Source organism: Eutrema salsugineum, unplaced genomic scaffold (genome assembly GCF_000478725.1).
Source record: "Eutrema salsugineum unplaced genomic scaffold, Eutsalg1_0 scaffold_3, whole genome shotgun sequence".
Classification (NCBI taxonomy): Eukaryota; Viridiplantae; Streptophyta; class Magnoliopsida; order Brassicales; family Brassicaceae; genus Eutrema; species Eutrema salsugineum.
Genome location: NW_006256756.1, coordinates 11892562 through 11911935, shown reverse-complemented (window position 1 = coordinate 11911935; position 19374 = coordinate 11892562). Strand labels below are relative to the sequence as shown.

The 19374-nt window shown below is 38.9% G+C and overlaps 4 protein-coding genes across 5 annotated transcripts; all 4 read right to left on the bottom strand.

The window, feature by feature from the left end:
• Positions 1-248: 248 nt before the first annotated feature.
• LOC112085423 (ATP-dependent DNA helicase pfh1-like) lies at positions 249-3074 on the bottom strand. The gene has a single exon (XM_024154634.1). It carries the CDS (start codon positions 3072-3074, stop codon positions 249-251), a length of 2826 nt encoding a protein of 941 aa, XP_024010402.1.
• Positions 3075-7841: 4767 nt separating this feature from the next.
• On the bottom strand, positions 7842-10531 carry LOC18014499. Its single transcript, XM_006397207.2, has 8 exons — positions 10103-10531; positions 9752-10025; positions 9336-9462; positions 9035-9241; positions 8835-8952; positions 8587-8741; positions 8372-8495; positions 7842-8300 (listed from the first exon to the last, which is right to left on the bottom strand). Exons 1-8 carry the CDS (start codon positions 10133-10135, stop codon positions 8001-8003), a joined length of 1338 nt encoding a protein of 445 aa, XP_006397270.2. The 5' UTR covers positions 10136-10531; the 3' UTR covers positions 7842-8000.
• An 814-nt stretch (positions 10532-11345) lies between these two features.
• Positions 11346-12936, bottom strand: LOC112085107 (probable purine permease 13). 2 transcript variants are annotated; one of them, XM_024154050.1, is made up of 3 exons: positions 12842-12936; positions 12320-12676; positions 11346-12199 (listed from the first exon to the last, which is right to left on the bottom strand). In XM_024154050.1, the coding sequence occupies exons 1-3, from the start codon at positions 12843-12845 to the stop codon at positions 11604-11606; spliced, it is 957 nt and encodes a 318-aa protein (XP_024009818.1). In that variant the 5' UTR covers positions 12846-12936; the 3' UTR covers positions 11346-11603. The 2 variants fall into 2 exon arrangements, with proteins under 2 accessions (XP_024009818.1, XP_024009817.1); XM_024154049.1 differs by having other exon boundaries at positions 11346-12676.
• Positions 12937-13844: 908 nt separating this feature from the next.
• On the bottom strand, positions 13845-16267 carry LOC18014510. Its single transcript, XM_024154633.1, has 6 exons — positions 16087-16267; positions 15777-15877; positions 15529-15692; positions 14950-15401; positions 14219-14461; positions 13845-14128 (listed from the first exon to the last, which is right to left on the bottom strand). The coding sequence occupies exons 1-6, from the start codon at positions 16265-16267 to the stop codon at positions 13845-13847; spliced, it is 1425 nt and encodes a 474-aa protein (XP_024010401.1).
• Positions 16268-19374: the final 3107 nt, after the last annotated feature.

Here is a 19374-nt window from a genome sequence, read left to right as displayed (position 1 = left end):
CTGTTTGGCAATTCCACTCTGCATAATTGAATATTAATATTAGCTTTTCATTGTCAATATAATTTTAATTGGTTTGTACGTACCATATGTTATGTAATATTTGTGTAATATATATTACTTACTATTTGATAAACTGAGTTCGTGCCATTCTTCCTTTGTGGCTTGTAAAGATAATCTGTATGTTAGAAAAGGTTTATTAGTTTAATATATAAGTTGTATGGAGAATTTCATTCATACTATTTACCTTGCTATTTTGGGAGGTTGCTGTAGATTTCTTTATAGACTATATTTTTCACCCCAATTTCTTGTTCGTCAGCGTCTTGCAGAATCTTTAAGCCTTCAGGAGAGGTAACCCTTGATAGAGCGACATATAGTTGGCCGTGGCTAAACACCGGTTTAGGTAGGTATAAGACAACCGATTTAAGACTTTGCCCCTGACTTTTATTAAGTGTCATGGCGTAACACACTCTTATCGGAAATTGTCGTCTTCGTAGAGTAAAAGGGTGATCTGATTCTGGCGGTGATAGAATAATCCTAGGGAGTAGAACCTTCTTACCAGCATGTGTGCCTGTGAGTATTTGTCCCTCAATCACTCGTTCACCCATTTGAGTGACAATTAGCCTTGTACCATTACATAATCCTTCTTTTTGATTGATATTTCTGAGAAGCATAATTGGAACGCCTATCTTCAGGCTTAGCTTATGTTTTGGCAGTCCTGGGAAGTCTAAGGAGTTCAAATACTCAGGAGGGTAAAGTGCTGCATAATCTCGCCCTTTCGTATCTGCTTTTCCTATGCTATCTGAGCTGAGATATTCTTTTACATGTCCTTGCACTTGAGATAATATGTATGCATTAATCTCATCCACTGTTTCATTCTTTGGAGTTAGGATAGCTGTTTCTGTTAGGTTGTTGAAGTTGGGTTGAGGCTCATTATTTAGTGCAAAAGTGGACTTTGCAATCTGTTTCAGTGGATTTCCATTATGCTTCATAAGGAAGCGGTTATCAATAACCACGACTTGACCATCATCTTCATTAGTTGTAGTTATCTTTTCACATGTCTTTGCAGTACCGTTCCCAACGCTTAGTACCCACGCAGCAAAGCTGGCTTCTGATTGTTGAAGCCTCATGTTTTTTTCTAAGACAAACACATTGCATGAATCCCACAACGATGACTTGCTTACAGATGCTTGTACCGTGTCAGCTCTTAAACCATGTGGTATAACTGGTAGTATTTGTCTGAAATCTCCTCCTAGAAGGACAGTTTTTCCACCAAATGGTTTTTCGCTAGCGGAGGGATCTTTCTCGGATAGCAAGTCTTTTAGTGTTCTGTCGAGCGCCTCAAAAGTGTGTCTATGTGACATTGGTGCTTCATCCCAGATGATTAGATCTGTTTTGATAAGTAGTTCTGATAGCATTGTCCCACGTTTGATTTCACAAATCGAATCTTTAGTGACATGTAGTGGTATTTTGAACCTTGAATGTGCTGTCCTCCCACCTGGTAGAAGCAAGGCTGCTATACCAGATGAAGCTACTGGTAGTACAACTCTTTCAGTTGATCGTAACTTGGAGATGATTGTATTGTAGACATAAGTTTTTCCTGTTCCACCTGGACCGTAAAGAAAGAAGAGTTTTCCCATTTTTTGGTTTACTGATTCCATCACAGCATCATAAACTTTTTTTTGCTCAGCATTGAGAGTACTAAACAATTTTGCATGATCTTCTGTCTCTTGTTTGACATTGTACTGCAGTTCTTGTTTCCATAAGCTGTTCTTAACATCCTTAAGAAGGTTTAAATCAGGCTTAGGCATATCGTCGAACTCCGTTAGTGACCTTTCATGGTGATGCAAAATTGATTCAACCTCGAGTAGCGTATACTGCTTTAAGTCGTCCTCTTCTAAATTGAACCGTGGGAACCCAAACTCTCTGCGTTTTTGTGCTAGTATTCCTTCTGATAATGATTTCCAGCAGTGTTCCCATAGACGTAATGGGTTTGCAACCTCACAATATATTAGCAAAAGGACAAACAAATGGCATAGCTGATATGGGGTCGCCCATTGATTTGCTTCATCCATTGCATGGTGCCACTCTTTGTCATCGTTTAACAATCCTCTAGCATAACATGCTGCTTTGAAAGTTTCCTTTTTCTCTCCGTCGACGGTAAGCAAATCATCATAGCTTTTCGGACCTGGTACGACCTTTAGTAGTATCCTAAGGTAGTAAAGCTCTCCAGCGGCTGGGTGGATGTTTACTATTCTGCCAATCGTGCGACCTCTTACCCTTTCATGCCACACTTTGCTTTCCTTGTCCCAGACAAAGTGATCTGGGAACTCGATATATGTCCATTTTTGGGCTTCTTCACAACGTTTATTCATCTCAATACCAAATTTTGAGAGAACACGTCCAAGATTTTCTTTATCTTTGTATGTGATTGAGTGTTGTCCTTGTAGATGAATAATAAGCTTCTGAACTGCTGGTTTCCTTTTGTGAATGTGGTATCCAAATGTACGCCACATAGCTTCACATGCAGCTAAATATCGGCAGTCTAGATACTCTTGAATTTCATTCCTCTCTTTTGCCACCTTTTTGCTCTCCTCATTGTTCTTTGGATCGGTTGTGCCATTTTCGATCAAAACTGTTGCTTTATCCACTCCTTTCGTAATATATTTGAAGAGATACTTGATGGCATTCGATGTGTTGCACCATTCAACGTTGATGTGTGCTTGATACTTTTTCAAGATATCAAGATTGTGAGGGATAACAAATCGATTATCTAACCTTGTTTTTCCTTTGATGACAGTGTTGTCCTCGTTTTGACGGCGACGGTAGGCAATATATCCTGATTTATCTATTATTGTGCACTCATTGTATGGACGTGGGTATCTTTTGGTGCAAACATTTTTATCCATGCATGGTGATGATGGTCTGTCTCGCCCACATGGTCCATGCATCATGTGTTTTTCCACCAGTTCAAAACCAAGTGGGTCTTCCGTTTTGTTGGGTAGTTCGGCTGAGATGATCGCGTCGATTTCAGCAGGAGTTGGGATTTTAGATGCTTGATCTAGCCATAAAAGCATATGTGCGTGGGGCAGTCCGCGCTTTTGGAACTCAATTGTGTGGACAACTAAATAAAAATTTGGAAGCAGTATATTAATTATTTGTAATTATATGTGGAAACATTTTTGGGATATAATAAGAGTAGTAACGTACCTGCAATATATGGGCTGAAGAATTTGCCTTCCTCTAAATGTTTTTTGCAATTTGGTCAAGCTTCATTTTAAAAACACGGCTTTCAATATCCGGTCTTTCATTTCCTGATGTCCCACCATAGGTAGCAAGGTGATCTTTTATCTCTTTCCAGTTTGGGTTTGCAGTCATTGTTATGAACAAAGTTGGATTTCCATATTTTCGGCATATTGCCATTGCATCATGATATTTTTCAACCATGTACCTTGGTCCTCCAGTAAAACTTGATGGCAAAATAATTCTTTTGCCGAGTTTTCTTCCGTCTGTATCACCTTTACCAACAGCGTCGAAGACGTTGTTGTATAGATCTGCCCTTAATTGGTCTTGATTGTTTTTTGCCCATCGAAGTCTTTCTTGCTCAATGCATGTGTATGCATCAACCACATACTGGTGAACGCCCACCCTTTATAATTGTCATCCCTTCAGTAAGTCTTGTTTGGATTTGGTACGCGTAGAACTCCCGTATACTAAGAAATGTCCTTTTCCTCTCGCCATCTTGTGTCAATTCATGTGGTATCTCTGTGTGGTATCCATATTCACCATAGGGAAACAACAATGGATATTGCAAACTCATGAACAAAGGGTGGGTATCATTTATTTCTTGTAAGTGGTTTGACTGCAACTGCAGAACAATGTCTCTGTATCCAATAGTAGCTGTTGGATCACCTACAATCACCCCTGCTAGTTCTTGTACCTCTGGTAGATCATATTGCTTTCCTTTGTTTTTCTGTCCAACTAACCTGATTGTTAAGTCTTGTACTTCATTTGCTTTGTAGCGATCTCTAGCTTTACGAAAGAATTTACACAAGCAATTGTGTTCATCCAACATCTTAACCAACCCTTCAACAATTTCTTCTTCCAATTCCCTAGTTGATTTTCCACGCGAGATACTCCTTATTCGATTAGAGATCTCGTGCTCCGTATCAAAGATATACATCTGTAGATATTTCGGTGGCTCACCAGGCATGGGAAGCAAAGATCCAATACGATGGTAATTTTGACCATGTATCCGAAATCCAGGTGGTCCTTGTCCAGATGTGACAGTGTAATCTATTTTTGCGCCAATAGATGTGAATGCAAGGATGTAATTGTAGATTCGTATTAATATACGAAATGCTAAACTCTTGTCAAGTAGGTCGTCTAGATAAGCAGGAGGTTTTCTAACTGGCGATAGCTTGACACGACCTTGTTGGCAACATATTGTGAATATAGGTCCTCCAGTTCTATCAGTTCCTGTTTTCTCTGAATACCATACCAATGCCTTGCAATGAGGGCATTGTAGGATTGCATTTTCTTTTTCCATTGAATCTGGTGTAAATAATAAAAATTTATAAAATTAACATATATATATATATATTTTTTTTTAAAATAGTTTGTTAAACGTACCTTGAAGCTCCTTTTTTTCTCGTCTGGATAGTTGTTGTGTACTTGTTGAAGCATCAACTGTATTAATATAAATATATCTTATATTTTTATAATGTTTTTTGGCTTTTTATTATTACTATCAAATTATACGGCCTAACCTTTTTGTCTTTTGGATGATCGTTTGGATAAGATGATAGCACGTCTCATAGTTCGTGCATTTTTCCGCCTCACTGCAATGAATAATTAAATATGAATTTGTATCGCAATTTTAAACCACATAACAGAGGTAGATGGTAGAGAAATGAAAGAGGATATTACCGTATTCAGAACATATCTCACACCCACCTGTTTTGTTTACAAAAGTGAAGGTAGAGGATTTAGTATAATGTAAAACCATGCAGTATGTGGTTTTAAATTATAACAACATATCTATATTTAACTTACAATCGTAATATCTTTTGGTGGGCTGATTTGACTTCTTAATTGTTTCTTTTGAGAGACCTGCATGAAGAATTTGTTTGGTGAGAATTACTTGGTTTGTTTTCGAATTCATTGAATTTCATTTTAAATAAATTTGAAATGTGTGTAAATATTTTAATTACTATACATATGCATTGTTGATTTGAATTAATGTTGTTACGTAATGATGTGATTTGAATTATGTCTATACCAATTTGTTTTGATTTGCAGTTTTAATTTTATACGTTATAGGTGGGGATAAATGAAACTGAAAATCATGACTTGTTTGTCTCATTTGCGTCGTCATAAGCTTATCTTGTTTCATATTTTTGCACCGAAAATGTAATTGTTTTAGATTGATAAGATACAAATATACCTCTTCTTCTGCCTGCCTTTTTTTTAGTAAGTGTATTCTCGTTTGGCTTTAAAGGTTGAAATTGAGTTGTTGAACTTGAATTTGAGATCTGATTTTGTGTGGGTAATGCCCGTGATTTCCAGCGCTTTGACAACATTATGGCTTTTCGTATAGAGCGCAAATTTTTTTGATGTACTGCATAAGACATAAGTAATTGATTAAAATTTTCCTTTTGTAATATGTAATTGTAAATAGATTTGAGTTTCGACCCAAAAAAAAAAGAAAGGTTTGACTTACTGTATGTCGAGCATTTGGTACAGCCACCTAGTCAAAATAGTTTTTCATTATTAGTTATCTTCTTTTATGAAAATATTTTGGGTGCTTCGTAAAGCTTCTAACAAACTTACAATGATAATATATGTTGGTGGTGTTTTGTTGTATTCCTTGGGATTCACCAAAGTTGCTTGTAGAGGCTGGTTGTCCACGTTTTCTCTTCCTTTGTTTTAGTTGTTCCCCGTGTATGGAATCAGACTGTTTAGCTTCTTCGACCATTGTAAGATTGATTCCCTGTATCATGCATAGGAGAAAGATGTGAGTAGTTGCTGTATATCTGTGGTCACAGATCTTTCATTTTTGGAAATTTTGTTACGTTTCTCTGAATACTAAAACAATACAAATATCAAGCCGAAATGAAACAGACAATTTGACAAAATTACCTTCTGAATTGTGGGCAAAGTCTTCGCTGGTGTGGTGTGTCGTTATGTCGGTGGGAACCCTTTTTTTTTGGAAGAAATTGTTATGTTTTGTGTATGTTTTGCGTTTTACTCTGTTATGGTACATGTAGTATGGAGTGTGAAGTGTATGTATATGTGTATTTTGAATATAAGTTACGCGTAATTTGCTCTAATTATTAATAGGAATTTATTTTGTGAATGATCCCGTGATTTGATTCATTTAGCAATATGCATAATATATATGGGATGCATTAATGCTATTTAAAAATTTAAACGGTAGTTCTTGCTTGATTGAAGAGAAGTTTGAGAAGAATATTATTAATTTAATTACGTCGATTTTCTTACCTAAAGTTGAGGAATGTTATATTTTTGGGTTTTTTTTTCCTTTTTACAATTTCTTTTACTTGTTTAGATGTTATAATTTTTTATTTTTTTCTGGTTTTTTGGTCTGCGTTTATTTTTTGTTCTTCTTAGCAATTGTAGTTTGTTTGACCAAAATAAGAATGCAATTGGGGATGTCGTAAATAAATAATACTATTATTGAAGATTCTGTTTATAAAGTCAGTTTGGTGTTATAAGTTTGTACGTGTACAAAGCACCGCAATAGCTATACCATTATGGTGGTTTGTTTTTATTAATTTTATTAAGAAGCAAAACCTTATTTAAGTGGAGGTATAAATTTTATTTTTCCATCGTCTAGAACATGGTTGTCTATTAAATAGAAATTGATTCAACATCAGAAAGTTCAGTAAAATATCTTCGTATTGTTGCCTTGATCTTATTTGTGATGAGTCGATCCGGATCAGTCTTCTTTAGCGTTATTGGATTTTGGTTTTCTGGCAGAGTCGTCCACTTTTCTTTCTCTTTTGTGCCACATCTTGGTCGCTTTATCCCACACAAAGTAAGCATGGGATTCCACGTATTGATTTTTTTTTGCTTGTTTACAATATGTATTCATCTCTAACCAGTTTTTGAACATGGTTCTGTTTATCCGAAACCTGAAAATGTTGGGAGGAAGAAGATATATTGTTAGACGAAATGAGTATTTCCTTGTGTGCATACTGGGTTTTATCTATGATGTTAGTTGAATGAGAGAAGTTCTACGTGTTTCTTTGTTTTGTAAAGGTGACCAATTGATGATCTGCGAGAAATTAAATTAAAAAGAAGTGTGTGTGAAATTTACCTGTTCAGATGTCGGCGCAGTTGGTTTTTTGTGAAGAAGTAATCTTCTTCGAGGTTTCGGCTATGTTTTTAGTAAGAGTTTTGTCTTTTTTTTTAGGGTAGACGTTTCTGTGGTGATAATGCCCTTTACAATTATTTATAGGCTCCTTATTTGTGGCCTTTAGTATATAGATTGATTTGTTGAGTTTAATGTTCCCTATAATTACGTAATATAGGGAATATAGATTGATCTTACTGAAGTTACATTTAAATGTCATGGGGTTTGTGATTGGTTATGGTGTTTTAGGCGTATTTTTTAATAATAATATAGATTTCGTAACGTTTTGTGGGTTTTTAGGCGTACTTTTTAGTAATAACAATATAGATTTCCTAACGGTTTTCTATAATTGGTTTGCTGTGTTTTTTGGTTTGTGTAGCATTAAGTTTTGTAGGAAATAATTCTTTGGGATTGCGGTTTGATAGATCGGTTTGCTAGATAAGCTGAGCTGGATTCAAACTAAAGGGAAGAAACATTTTTATTTCAGGCTAAACAGTTTAGAAGAGAATAAACAATGGACGAAAGACGGCCTACATATAAAATGGGAAGTAAATTAGAAAAGCTTAATTATTGTTACGACGGACGATATAAAACTAAATTGGGAAGAAAGATGAGAGAGTTGCTATTAGTTTTCCAAACGGGGACGCTTCTCTTTCCTTTTTTCACTGTACTCTGTTGTCTCCGAGGCTTTTGAGTGTGTGTTTGTACTTGGCATTCCGATGGCTGGGTCAGTATCCCCTTCAGCATTTTGCACATTGATGTTCTCGATTCCTGTTGTGGTCTGGCTGTTGATGTTTCCATCGATCATACGGGACACCGAGAAAGTTTGGCGAGTAGCAGTGAAGTTGAATTTTGTGAGCTTGATCTCGAACTTGTAAGTTCCGCCAATGATACTTTTAAGGCAATCAGGCATTCTTGCGTTCTCCTTCATAGGACGTTCAATACGTTGTTAGTGTATTATGTAAAAAGACGGAAGTAATATTTAAAAATCTATACCTCATTGGAATCATTTAGAAAATATGTTGCATTTCTTCCTGCAATCTTTTTGCCATCGTCGTCAAAGATGACAAACGTTGCGACGTCATTGTTTTCATCTCTGACTGAAATCTCAAAACGGTACCTGAGTGGGAAAAATATTTTCTAAATAGGCTACAATCTATACCTGAGTGGGATATCATTGTATGCATATTTTATGAGCTATAGTGCCAAACCTGATTATACCAACATTGTTGGTTTTTTTGCAATTTGGACAGTATAATGATGTTTCAGTCTTCCCTAGTTTTGTTTTGCAGCGGCAGGAGATGTAGTACCACCCATATTGCTCAAGTACCTCAGTAGGTGTTGCAAAGCAATAGAAACTGGCGATCTGTATGTGAAGAAGTAAGATCCAGAGGGTTTGTAAGTTTTTGCTTATAAATTTTGATTGTGGTAACATTGGACGAAGAGCAGTCCAAATTACCTGTGGGATTTCATTCTGGATGAACGTGTTGATTTCTTTGAGAGTGACTGTTTCCAGTTTGGTAATAGCAGAGCTGGAGCTGGTGACAGTTGGCAAGTTTTCTCTACCTTCACCTAACCTGTGTCATGGTTATTAGGGGACCACGTCATTTATATGGGTAAATATCATGAATATTAGTGTGTTAAGTGATGAATATGTACCATGTCATGAATGCTTCAGTTTCAGGAAGGTCTGTGTCGAAGAACAGGCGTGTAGATGTTGTGGAGCTCAAAGTTACAGCACCGCCTATTGTTCTGGGGTTGACAGTGGTGAGGAGGAGGACAGTTGGTTGGTTCTGGTTGCTGTTCCATCGCTCCCGGAATTGGGCCGCAATTTTGTCCCACAAATAAATGCGAATGGTCTCACCGCTGGTTGAGAAATCACAGCCAAACTGGTCAATGGGAAACTACATATAATTAGAATTGCACAGTTTCTGTAAAGATTTAAGGGAGTATGTGTTACTCTTTCATAAGCAAGTGCAGGAAAAGTCTGTCTTTTGCTCTGGTGCCAATCACTTGGGGAGCTGTTTCCAATGTGGTAGGAGATCGGAGATTGTCACCACTGATGAGGCGAAGCTGTCCAATGACATCTACAGTATAGAGATTTGTGGTGAGCAATAATAGTTGAGATGCATAAGAACGAAGTGCTGGAAGTATAAATGACCTTTGAGCGTGAAAGAAACATGGCATAAGAAGGAATAAGATTACAGCAAAAGAGTTTGATGGAGAAAGCCATACGCACGTCATGATCCACAAAATGAGGACCCACGATTAGATCAACACGAGAACCAGAAAAGCATTCATAGATCATAGTGGTAGTCATTAATATTATTATAGTATAGTTGTGTCTAGGGAGATCTGTGTAGAATAGAAATATACCAAATAGATCAGTGTCGGTGTCGACGATTGCTGCGAAATCATTGACAGACCTGATTCGGAATTTCTGGTGATCTATTTGATGGTTTTCCTCAACCAACTCAGTCATGGTTGTCTGGTCGATGAAAAGAATGCTTTTCCGGTGGTCAGAGACTTTGTAAAGGGCTTTGCAATCGGTCACCATGAACTTGTTCAACCTGTAAACTGAGTTCGCCTGGAGGTTGTCTTCGTAGCGGAACATACGGTTTGCTGGGATGAAGCCTTGAACTGTGTTTGACTGTATAGATTTGATTAGGTATAGCCGTATAGGTTTTGGTGTAACATATCTGACTTAAAAATGGGTTGTTCACATACCTCGGAGTCGATGAGCAGGAGTTGAAGACCCATGAGTATGTTTCCTTTTTTGAAATTTCTGGCCTCTGAACCAACCGAGCAATGATTTCATGGTTGCAGAAATCTCCTTCAATTTTGTTGAGAAGGTGGAAACTCTTTTGCTGGGCAGAGAGACGGATAGATTGAGATGCCATGATCAAATTCGTTGGAGTGATTGCAAACGTGTTTGTGGGTGGTGAGATTTGTAGGAAACTGTTCTTTATAGGATTCTGGGAGAGGAATTGTGGGGTTAGCCATTAATATCAATCAATTAGAGCAATTGAGTGAGGAATTAAGATGAGAAAGTGGAGGTCTTCGGTTTTTTAGGGTGTGAGGGGGAGTTATATCGATTAAGATGCCAAAAAGAACTGACTGAAGAAGAGGATGATGTCTGACGCGAAGAAGAAGTGAAGGAAGAAGATGAGAGGTCGATTTTTTCATTATCTTCTCCTGTTGGGTTTTAAACAATTGGGTCTTGTTAAGTTTGAAGGCCTACAAAAATTAAGATTTAATTTTGTGGTTTGGGCTTAGGGTTTTTAGCCTGAGTTTTTTTTTAGCCTGTTAATTTATACTTTTATTGGGTGTAGTGTGGTGAGGTTTTTATTAAAAGTTTTTTTAACGGGAATTGCAGTGCTGACATGGCATTTTCTCATCAAAGTTTTAAAATCTGATGTGGATAGGCTGAGGAGCCCCAAATAATTCCTTTTATATAGTATAGATTCTAACAGAAGAAACAAATTTGTGATTAGTTTCAATAAAATATAAATTACAAGAACTAACTGAAACCCGAACAGAACCGTAATTTATTGGATAGAATTTTAAAAGCCGAACTAATTGAATAAACTGAAAAACCGATCGGTTCAGTTCGGTTAACCAGAACTCCCAGCCTTAGCTCAATCTCACAACAATAGTCGCATCTGCGCCATTCATTATATAGTGAGTTTTTCGGGTAAGATGTTGTCAGAATGACCGGATTTTTAGCACACGGTGATATAGTCGTTGTGAACACTATAACCTGCTGGCTGCTGCCGCTTGTTTAGATTAGACTTCATTTCTCAAACCGGTGGGAAAAACATTTGACAAACGTGTTCGCCGAGAAACTCATAGGAAAATTTTCTAAACCATTTGATCAAAAACGAATTCCAACAATTTTTTCTGCATAATATAGTTAGTTATTTTAGAGTTTCTCTTTTCAAGCATGGCTAGGTTACCAAAGTAATGCGGACTTGTAACGTTGATTACATATTGATATTCAGATTAGACTACTGTTCTCTGCATAATTAGTCGAATCACTACTTCAGATTTGATAGATTTGATCACAACAATTGAGAAGATAGTACAACTACACAACATATATCAATACTGAACTGAAGATGTGCGGTCTTGCTGTATCAATCATGGCTGATAGAACACCAAGAAGAATCAATCAGCCTGAGTTTCTTGTGAGCTTTGTACTTTCAAGTTGATAGAACACCATGAAGAATCAATGAGCCTGAGTTTCTCGTGAGCTTTGTACTTTCAAGTCATCAAGATAGTTCTGGTACATATACAAAGCGACTCCCAGGAACGCCATGAGCATTGCAACAATCTTACCTTCAGTCAGCTTGTCGTGGAACACCAAAATAGCTGCAAGAGGCGTAACAACCAGAGAGAGCGTACCGATCAGGTTCGAAAACAGCGAAGACACCAGAAATATGAGCGCCACGGCTCCTACAGAACCCAATTGCCATGAAATTGCTGTTCCGACCAAAGTCAAAACATACATGACTTGACCCTTGTGAAACTCTTCCATCTCTGTTGTCAACATCTTCCATTCCCCGCTTGCGAAAAGCCCGATAACTGAGACTATAGAGGCCACAAGAGACGTGTAGATTTGCATTTCGATAACCATACCAAATGTCTCTTTCTTGATAATCTCCTCGAAAGAATATTGCATAAGTGAGAGCTGAAGAGAATAGATGAGAGAAGCAAGAAGCGTAAGCCAAACCCCAATTAGGTAACTCCACTTTGAGCCTCCTGATGGACTTTCCGAATCATCGTCAAGAGCAATCATTCCAGCAGAGATAGTAAGGAGGCTCACTGAGATTCCAATCAACAAACTGATTTTTTGAGAGTTGATGAAACAAGAGAAGATAGCATTGAAAACTAACTGTGTGACGCAAATTAGCGAATAAGCGGAAGCAGAGAGGAGTAAAAGACCGTAAGAGTATAATAGATTGTCCAAACCAATGGCGAGACCAAGAGAAAGATAGATCCAAAACAGAGTCTTGAAGCAACAAGAAGAAGAAGATGAGTGTGACGCAGGAAGGAGACAAAGAGGGAGATACAGAATCGGAAAGCCAACCGTTTGGACAAGAGTTGAGATCCATTTACTGTTTCCGCCTTCGTTGTAATAAAACCGACCGAGAAGAACAGCAACGGCTTGAGCAGAGATGAGGAAGAAGATGCTAATGAAGACAAAAAGCCACCATTGGCTTCGTTTTAGCTTCATGAGTTGAGGACGAACTTGACTACTTCCTTCATCTTCTTCCTTTATCAGCATCAATTCCTCTACATCTGTCACCAACAACAACCATAAAGTCCATAGCTTTCAAGCAATTTAACACGAATAACCCAAAAGAAATTTCAATCAACAAAAATCAAGGACTTTTTTAATTTTTTTTTTTATCATTCTTGATTCACTTCAATTATAAACCGAAAAAAAATAGTAGGGAAGATTACCCATGTTAAGGGGAGAGTTCACTGATGGACGAATTCCAGAATTTCTGCTTCAGGATCGAAATGTCTCAAGCATTCTTATTATTATTATTATTTTTTCTTCCGGCTAGGATTTTTAATAGATAAAAAAAAAATTAAGAATAATTTGTACACCATCTCCATACGATCTTTGACCCACCATTTCCCAATCGACGGTGCTGGTACATCCATTGTACAAAGTGCAAACATTATTATGTCTTGTCTAGGCTTCATCAATAACGGAGCTTAAACAGGAAGCGTTACTCTCGTGTAATCTGTGGTAACTCAGATGGATTTAGAAAAAAAAAAAACAAATATATAATCGGTGTGAACATCTAGAGTTGACCTAGGCATTCGGTAGTGATATGATCTTAGGTGAGGATCAAACCCTGGACTACTCTCCAACGGTTGTAATCTCGTAGACAAGCGACTTAATGAATTGCGGAATGAAGGGAATGAATATGAAATTGTGAAATATAGAATTTGCGGATTGAAACAAGTAAGTTTAGGGTTGAGATCGATGATAGAATTGGTGGTAAACGCATTGATACTTCTAAGAGAGATGGAAGATCTCTTAAACTATCAACAGAATTGGTTAGTTTGTAAGGCAAGGATAAAGATCCGAATACAGTTAACAAACAATGATCAAACGATTTCAGAGAAAGAGATTATTAGAAAAGGCTTTGATAGATTGAAAAGAAGGACAAAGAGTCATACATATAGGGTCTTGAAACACTTAGGAAATAACAAAGACAGCTAAGACGACTTAAAGACTCAACGACTAAGACTTACACTAGTTTGAATTTGAAAACAGGCTCCTCTTTTCCTTGATCGAGTCTGGTAGACGAAATGGCTAAGTTTCCATCAAGAGGCCTTTTGTATTAGTGTTGTGAACAAGGCTCATTAAAAACCTTGTTTGGAAAACCCAATTGGGACAAAACCAAACGAAGGGAAAAAGAGCACAAGTCACAACACCTCTCATGAACTCTTAAGTGGCTTGTATCACAACCAGTGTAGTTGGATTAGCACACTTAAGATTACTCTGAATGGTGTGTAATAGCTTGTGAAAAGCTTGCTTGAACTTCGTTGTCCTTGATCTTGTCATTGGCCCAATCGGAAGATGCAAGTCTTTATCTTCTCCTATACTTGCTTCCTCGGCTTCCTCGGGTTTCAGCTGCTCTTGGTCTTCATCAGATTTTGGTTCAGGCTCTCCTTGTTCTCCATTAATCTCCTCGGTTCCTAAGCTGGTATTGATCATATCATCCTCTCCCACTTAAAAAGGATTTGTCCTCAAATCTGTATCTTCTGCAAGAAAAGGAACTAAGTCAGAAACATTGAAGTTTGAACTCACAGAATATTTACCTTGGAGATCCAGCTGGTAGGCATTGTCATTGATCTTCTTGATGATTTTGAAGGGTCCATCGATTCGCGGTATAAGCTTAGACTTTCTTTCATTTGGAAATCTGTCTTTCCTTAAGTAAATCCACACCATGTCTCCTTCTTCAAAAACCATTTCCTTTATGTTCTTGTTAGCATGTTTGGCATAGTACTTAGTCTTGTTATCAATGTTAATGCGCGCTTTCTCATGGATCTTTTTCACTAGCTCTGCATTTTTTTTCCATCCAAGCTAACTCTTTCACTCAAAGGTAAAGGCATTAGATCCAAAGGTGAAGTGGGATTGAACCCGTAAACAATTTCAAATGGGGAAAACTGAGATGCAGAATGGTTAGCATGATTATAAGCGAATTCTACATGTGGTAAACATTCTTCCTAATTTTTAAGGTTCTTTTTAATCAATGTACGCAACAAGGTAGACAAAGTTCTATTAACCACTTCAGTTTAACCATCTGATTGCGGGTGACATGTGGTAGAGAAAATCAGTTTAGTTCCTAACTTAGACCATAGAGTTTTCCAAAAGAAACTAAGGAACTTAGTATCTCTATCAGAAACTATAGTTCTTGGCATGCCATGCAATCTTACGATATCTCTAAAGAACAAGTTAGCAACGTTCATAGCATCATCGGTTTTATTACATGGGATAAAATGAGCCATTTTTGAGAACCTATCTACCACCACAAAGATAGAATCCTTACCTGTCTTGGTCCTTGGCAGTCCAACTACAAAGTCCATAGAAATATCATGCCACAGATGCAAGGGAATAGGCAAAGGACTGTACAAACCGTAGGGTTGTTTCTTAGCCTTAGCTTGATTGCAAGTAACACATCGTTCACATGCCCTCTCGATGTCTTTCTTCATATGTGGCCAATAAAAGTGTTCTTGGACTGTGCTAAAGGCTTTGGCAATGCCAAAGTGACCCATTAGTCCACCTGCGTGAGCTTCTTTGACAAAAAGATCTCGAATAGAAGAGTTAGGCACACATAAACGATTTTCAAAGAATAGGAAATCATTAGCTCTATAGTATTTCCCACTACCAAACTTCTCACACGAAGCATATATGTCTTTAAAATCAGCATCAGTAGGATATAGACTCTTAATATGTTCAAAACCGAGTAGTTTAGTCTCTAAAGAGTTCAAGAGAACATACCTGCGAGACAATGCATCAGCCACCACATTCTCTTTACCTTTCTTGTACTTGATGACGTATGGGAAGGTTTCGATGAACTCGACCCACTTAGCATGTCTTTTTCAGCTTCTGTTGGCCTTTAAGGTACTTGAGAGACTCATGGTCAGTGTGAATGACGAATTCTTTAGGCCAGAGATAGTGTTGCCACGTTTGGAGAGCTCTCACAAGCGCATAAAGTTCTTTGTCATATGTAGGATAATTCAGTGTAGCTCCTCCAAGTTTCTCACTAAAGAATGCAATGGGTCTCTTCTCCTGCATAAGAACAGCACCAATACCAATTCCTGAGGCATCACATTCTATCTCAAAATTTTTATTAAAATCAGGGAGAGAAAGCACCAGGGAATGAGTAAGCTTATCCTTTAAGGCTTGAAATGCTTCTTCTTGTTCTTTTTCCCATTTGAATCCCACGTTTTTCTTGATAACCTCAGTGAGGGGAGCTGCTAAAGTGCTAAAGTCTTTGACAAATCTTCGATAGAAACCCGCGAGTCCATGAAAGCTTCTTACTTCATTAACAGACTTTGGACTTGGCTAGTCTTTAATCGCCTTTATCTTTTCCTCATCAACCTTGATTCCATCTGCACTAACAACAAAACCTAAAAAGACAAGGTTATATGTTCCAAAAGTGCATTTTTTTAAATTCGCATACAAGGCTTCCTTCTAAGCACTTCTAAAACCTTTCTAAGATGCTCCACATGTTCATCTAAGCTTTTGCTGTAAATCAAAATGTCATCAAAGTATACCACAACAAAATGACCTATATAAGCTCTAAGAACATGATTCATTAGTCTCATAAACGTGCTAGGTGCATTAGTTAATCCAAATGGCATTACTAACCATTCGTATAAGTCATGCTTAGTCTTAAAAGCAGTTTTCCATTCATCATTGTTGATATGTGAATATCAAACAAGGGACAAAACAATAATTTAGATCGGAAAACTCGGATTTTATTAGATCGGGTCGAAAATACAACTGAGTTCGGTTATGTAGACGATAAACAAACTAAGACTTAGGAAACTAAGAAGCTAAAGTACTGAGTTCTCAGTCTCTAAGTCTCTCGGGGATTTCTTGTGTTTTCTAGTGTCGATTCCCCTTCCTTTATATATGCCTTCTAAGTTGGTCTTCTCTGCGATATGGGACCGAGAAGACTTTCCTTTTCATTCGGTCATTTTCCTTTTCCCTCAACAATTTATTTTCTTCTCGGGAATTTCCTTTCTTCTCGGAAATTTCCTTTTTCTATTCGGAAGTTTTCCTTTTTCTTCCAAACTCGGAGAACTTCTCGATTCCCTTGAGAAGTTTCAACCGACTTTCGTTTATCGGGCTATGTTTGGCCCAAGAACTCGCCCGGCCCAATTCTCCCGGTCCAATTTCTTCGTAAACCGGGCTTAATTCATTTCGATCTCAGTTTGTACCGGAGAAAACCGGGGGTGCGGTTTTCACCTCCAACAGTTAGCCCCCCCCCTCAATTCGATGAAAGAGAGTGGCTTTTAGTCGAACTCATTCGAGCCAAATCTCAAAAATAAGGTCGCAAACCGAGCTCGGAAATTTTGGTCGATTCGTTTTCCCAGGCGTTTCGTAACTCGATTTAATGTGGCGCGCAAATTCCAGGATTTCGTGGAAATCGAGGAACCACGATTCCCACTGTTTACTTATAAAGGAGTAAACCTACCTCGCATTCATTATTCTCGCCTCAAAATATATAAGGTACGCCGCTCTCCCTTCTCTATAATTTTGTTTCTCTCTCTAGATGTTAATCCGTAGCTCTCCTTAGTTCTCTCTGCTTTTTCTGCCGTCATCTTTGAATTTTCCGGCTAACCTTCAAAATTTCCGATCAATCTTCAAATTCCTCCGATCCATCTTCAAACTTTCAGATCAATCTTCATTCTGTTCTTCGTTTTCTTTAATTCCCTTTCAAATCTTCCTCTGAACTCGTTCTTCCGAACTAAAATGTCTTCCGACTCTTCGGTGAACTCTTCTTCTAATCAAATTCTCCCGGAGGATCGCCGCGAACCTTCGGAGCCGAGCTCCTCCTCATCAAGCTCTTCTCAGACGACGAGCAATCCACCAAATTTAGTTCGTAAGAATTCTAGATCGGTTGGCGCCGGTAGCATCCGTCCTCAACCGAGAATAGATGCTCCTGACCAGCTAACAGCTGAAATTCGTGAGACCGGAGCTCGAGTCGGGCCGGATGTTGATGATGAAAACCATGAGATCGAGGAAGTCGTCGAATCCGAGAGAGAAACTCCTGACGGGAACGATTCCGAAGTGGACGCAGTCGAGGACAACCCTGAGGCGGTGAATCATGCCTCACCACCAATGCCGAAACAAAAATTCGTCTGACCTCATAATGTACCTGCTTCTTCCCGTTCTCCAATGACAATTCGGACTGTACTCGAGGCCAACAGACTTACGGAGGGAGCCGTTTTCATTACTCCTAATGCTGGAGATCGCCCATGGGACGTTCCTGAAGGTTTCCTCTGTATTTATTTAACTTACTTCACGCAATGCGGGCTCACTTTTCCGATCCCTTCTCGTCTTCTCAGGTATTGCAACCGGCGTGGCGTAGCTCTCACTCAAATGATGCCGGCATCGGTGACGAACTACGCAGGCTTCCAAACTCTGTGCGCCGAACTCAGTGAAGATCCAACCAGCCGACTATTCGAAGACCTTTTTTCGGTCAACCTCCTTGAAGCCAAAGAGCCGAGCTAAAAAGCCTCGCCCTGCTCCGAAACGGAAGGCACCAAAGGCACGAGCTAAACGAACTCGAACTTCCAAGATGCTCTCACTTATCGAGATCCCTAGCTTGTTCGATGAGGAGGAGCCGAACGATGTGGTTCCAGACCCCGTCCCTACTACTGAAGGGATTGAAGAACAGCCCGACGACCTGCCACCGGCCGCGAACTCTCCTGATCAGGCCGGATAGAAAAAAATGAAGAAGAAAAAATCCTCAAAGAAAATCAAGAGGATCGATGGTTCTTCTTGGGCCCAAGATGCTACCACCGAGCTCAATCCTCTGATTCATGTGACATCGGATCTCGCGATTCCTCAGGATCAGCCCGAAGTCTCCAACTCACGAAATAGGCAAGAAAGAGACCATGCTGAGAACTTTCCTGAACCAGAACCGGCTAACATGGCGAAGGTCTGTTTTGACTATGACGAAGAAGTCCCCTTTGAGGAGAATGTCGATCCCTGAGCCGACCTTTATCATAAGATTTCCAGCGAGGTCCCGAGTCTTCCAAAGGTATCCGAACTCCGGTTCCCGAACTTATACAAAGGGATCGCGCATACAACTGCCGTGGTAATTTCCTGATTCCATCCCCTTTTATGTTTTATTTGTTTCCTAAGTATTAGTTCTGATTTTTATTTTTATTTGCAGCTTGCTAGTCAGACCAATACTTTGGTCGCGACATATGAGGTCGCTCTGTATGACGAGCAGGTGAGAGTTGTGGAGCTGGAGGATCAGATTTCTAAGGCTGAAGATCGCCTTGCTACCAAGCTCCGAATAAATGAAGAGCTTCACAACGCTGTTAATCTGTTGAAGCAGGAGAGCGCGGAACTCAAGGCAGTCAAAGCCGAATTGACGGAGGCGCAAACCTTACTGTCTCGGGAGTTCAAGCGGGAAAAGGAACGGCTACAAGGTTTGGTAGCTCGCTGGAGAGATCGGGCAAGGAGCGTCCATGCTAAGGCTTGCGAACGCTTGGAAAAGGTCATTCGAAGTTTGGATGACGCCGATCGGGCTCGTAAGCCTTATTTGGTGATAAATCAACTTACCGGAGTTCCTCGGCTTTATCAAAAAGCTGAAGAACAGAGGTTTTTATGAGGTTCCCCCCGAGATGGTGGCCGAGATCAAAGCGAAGCACGCTGCAGCACTGCAGGAATTTTGTTCGGTTGATGGATGCGTCCTGACGGAGGAAGATAAGCGAATGTCTCCTCTTCC

Coding starts and splice junctions, on each gene's coding strand:
- LOC18014510 (XM_024154633.1), bottom strand. CDS start 16,267: ATGCCATTTGGATTAACTAATGCACCTAGCACGTTTATGAGACTAATG. Junction 15,693..15,776: donor ATAAGCTTACTCATTCCCTG/GTGCTTTCTCTC, acceptor GTTCTTATGCAG/GAGAAGAGACCCATTGCATT. Junction 14,129..14,218: donor CTACCAGCTGGATCTCCAAG/GTAAATATTCTG, acceptor ATCCTTTTTAAG/TGGGAGAGGATGATATGATC.
- LOC18014499 (XM_006397207.2), bottom strand. CDS start 10,135: ATGGGTCTTCAACTCCTGCTCATCGACTCCGAG. Junction 9,463..9,751: donor CACCGACACTGATCTATTTG/GTATATTTCTAT, acceptor TCTATACTGTAG/ATGTCATTGGACAGCTTCGC. Junction 8,742..8,834: donor TCCAGAATGAAATCCCACAG/GTAATTTGGACT, acceptor CTTCACATACAG/ATCGCCAGTTTCTATTGCTT.
- LOC112085423 (XM_024154634.1), bottom strand. CDS start 3,074: ATGCTTTTATGGCTAGATCAAGCATCTAAAATCCCAACTCCTGCTGAA.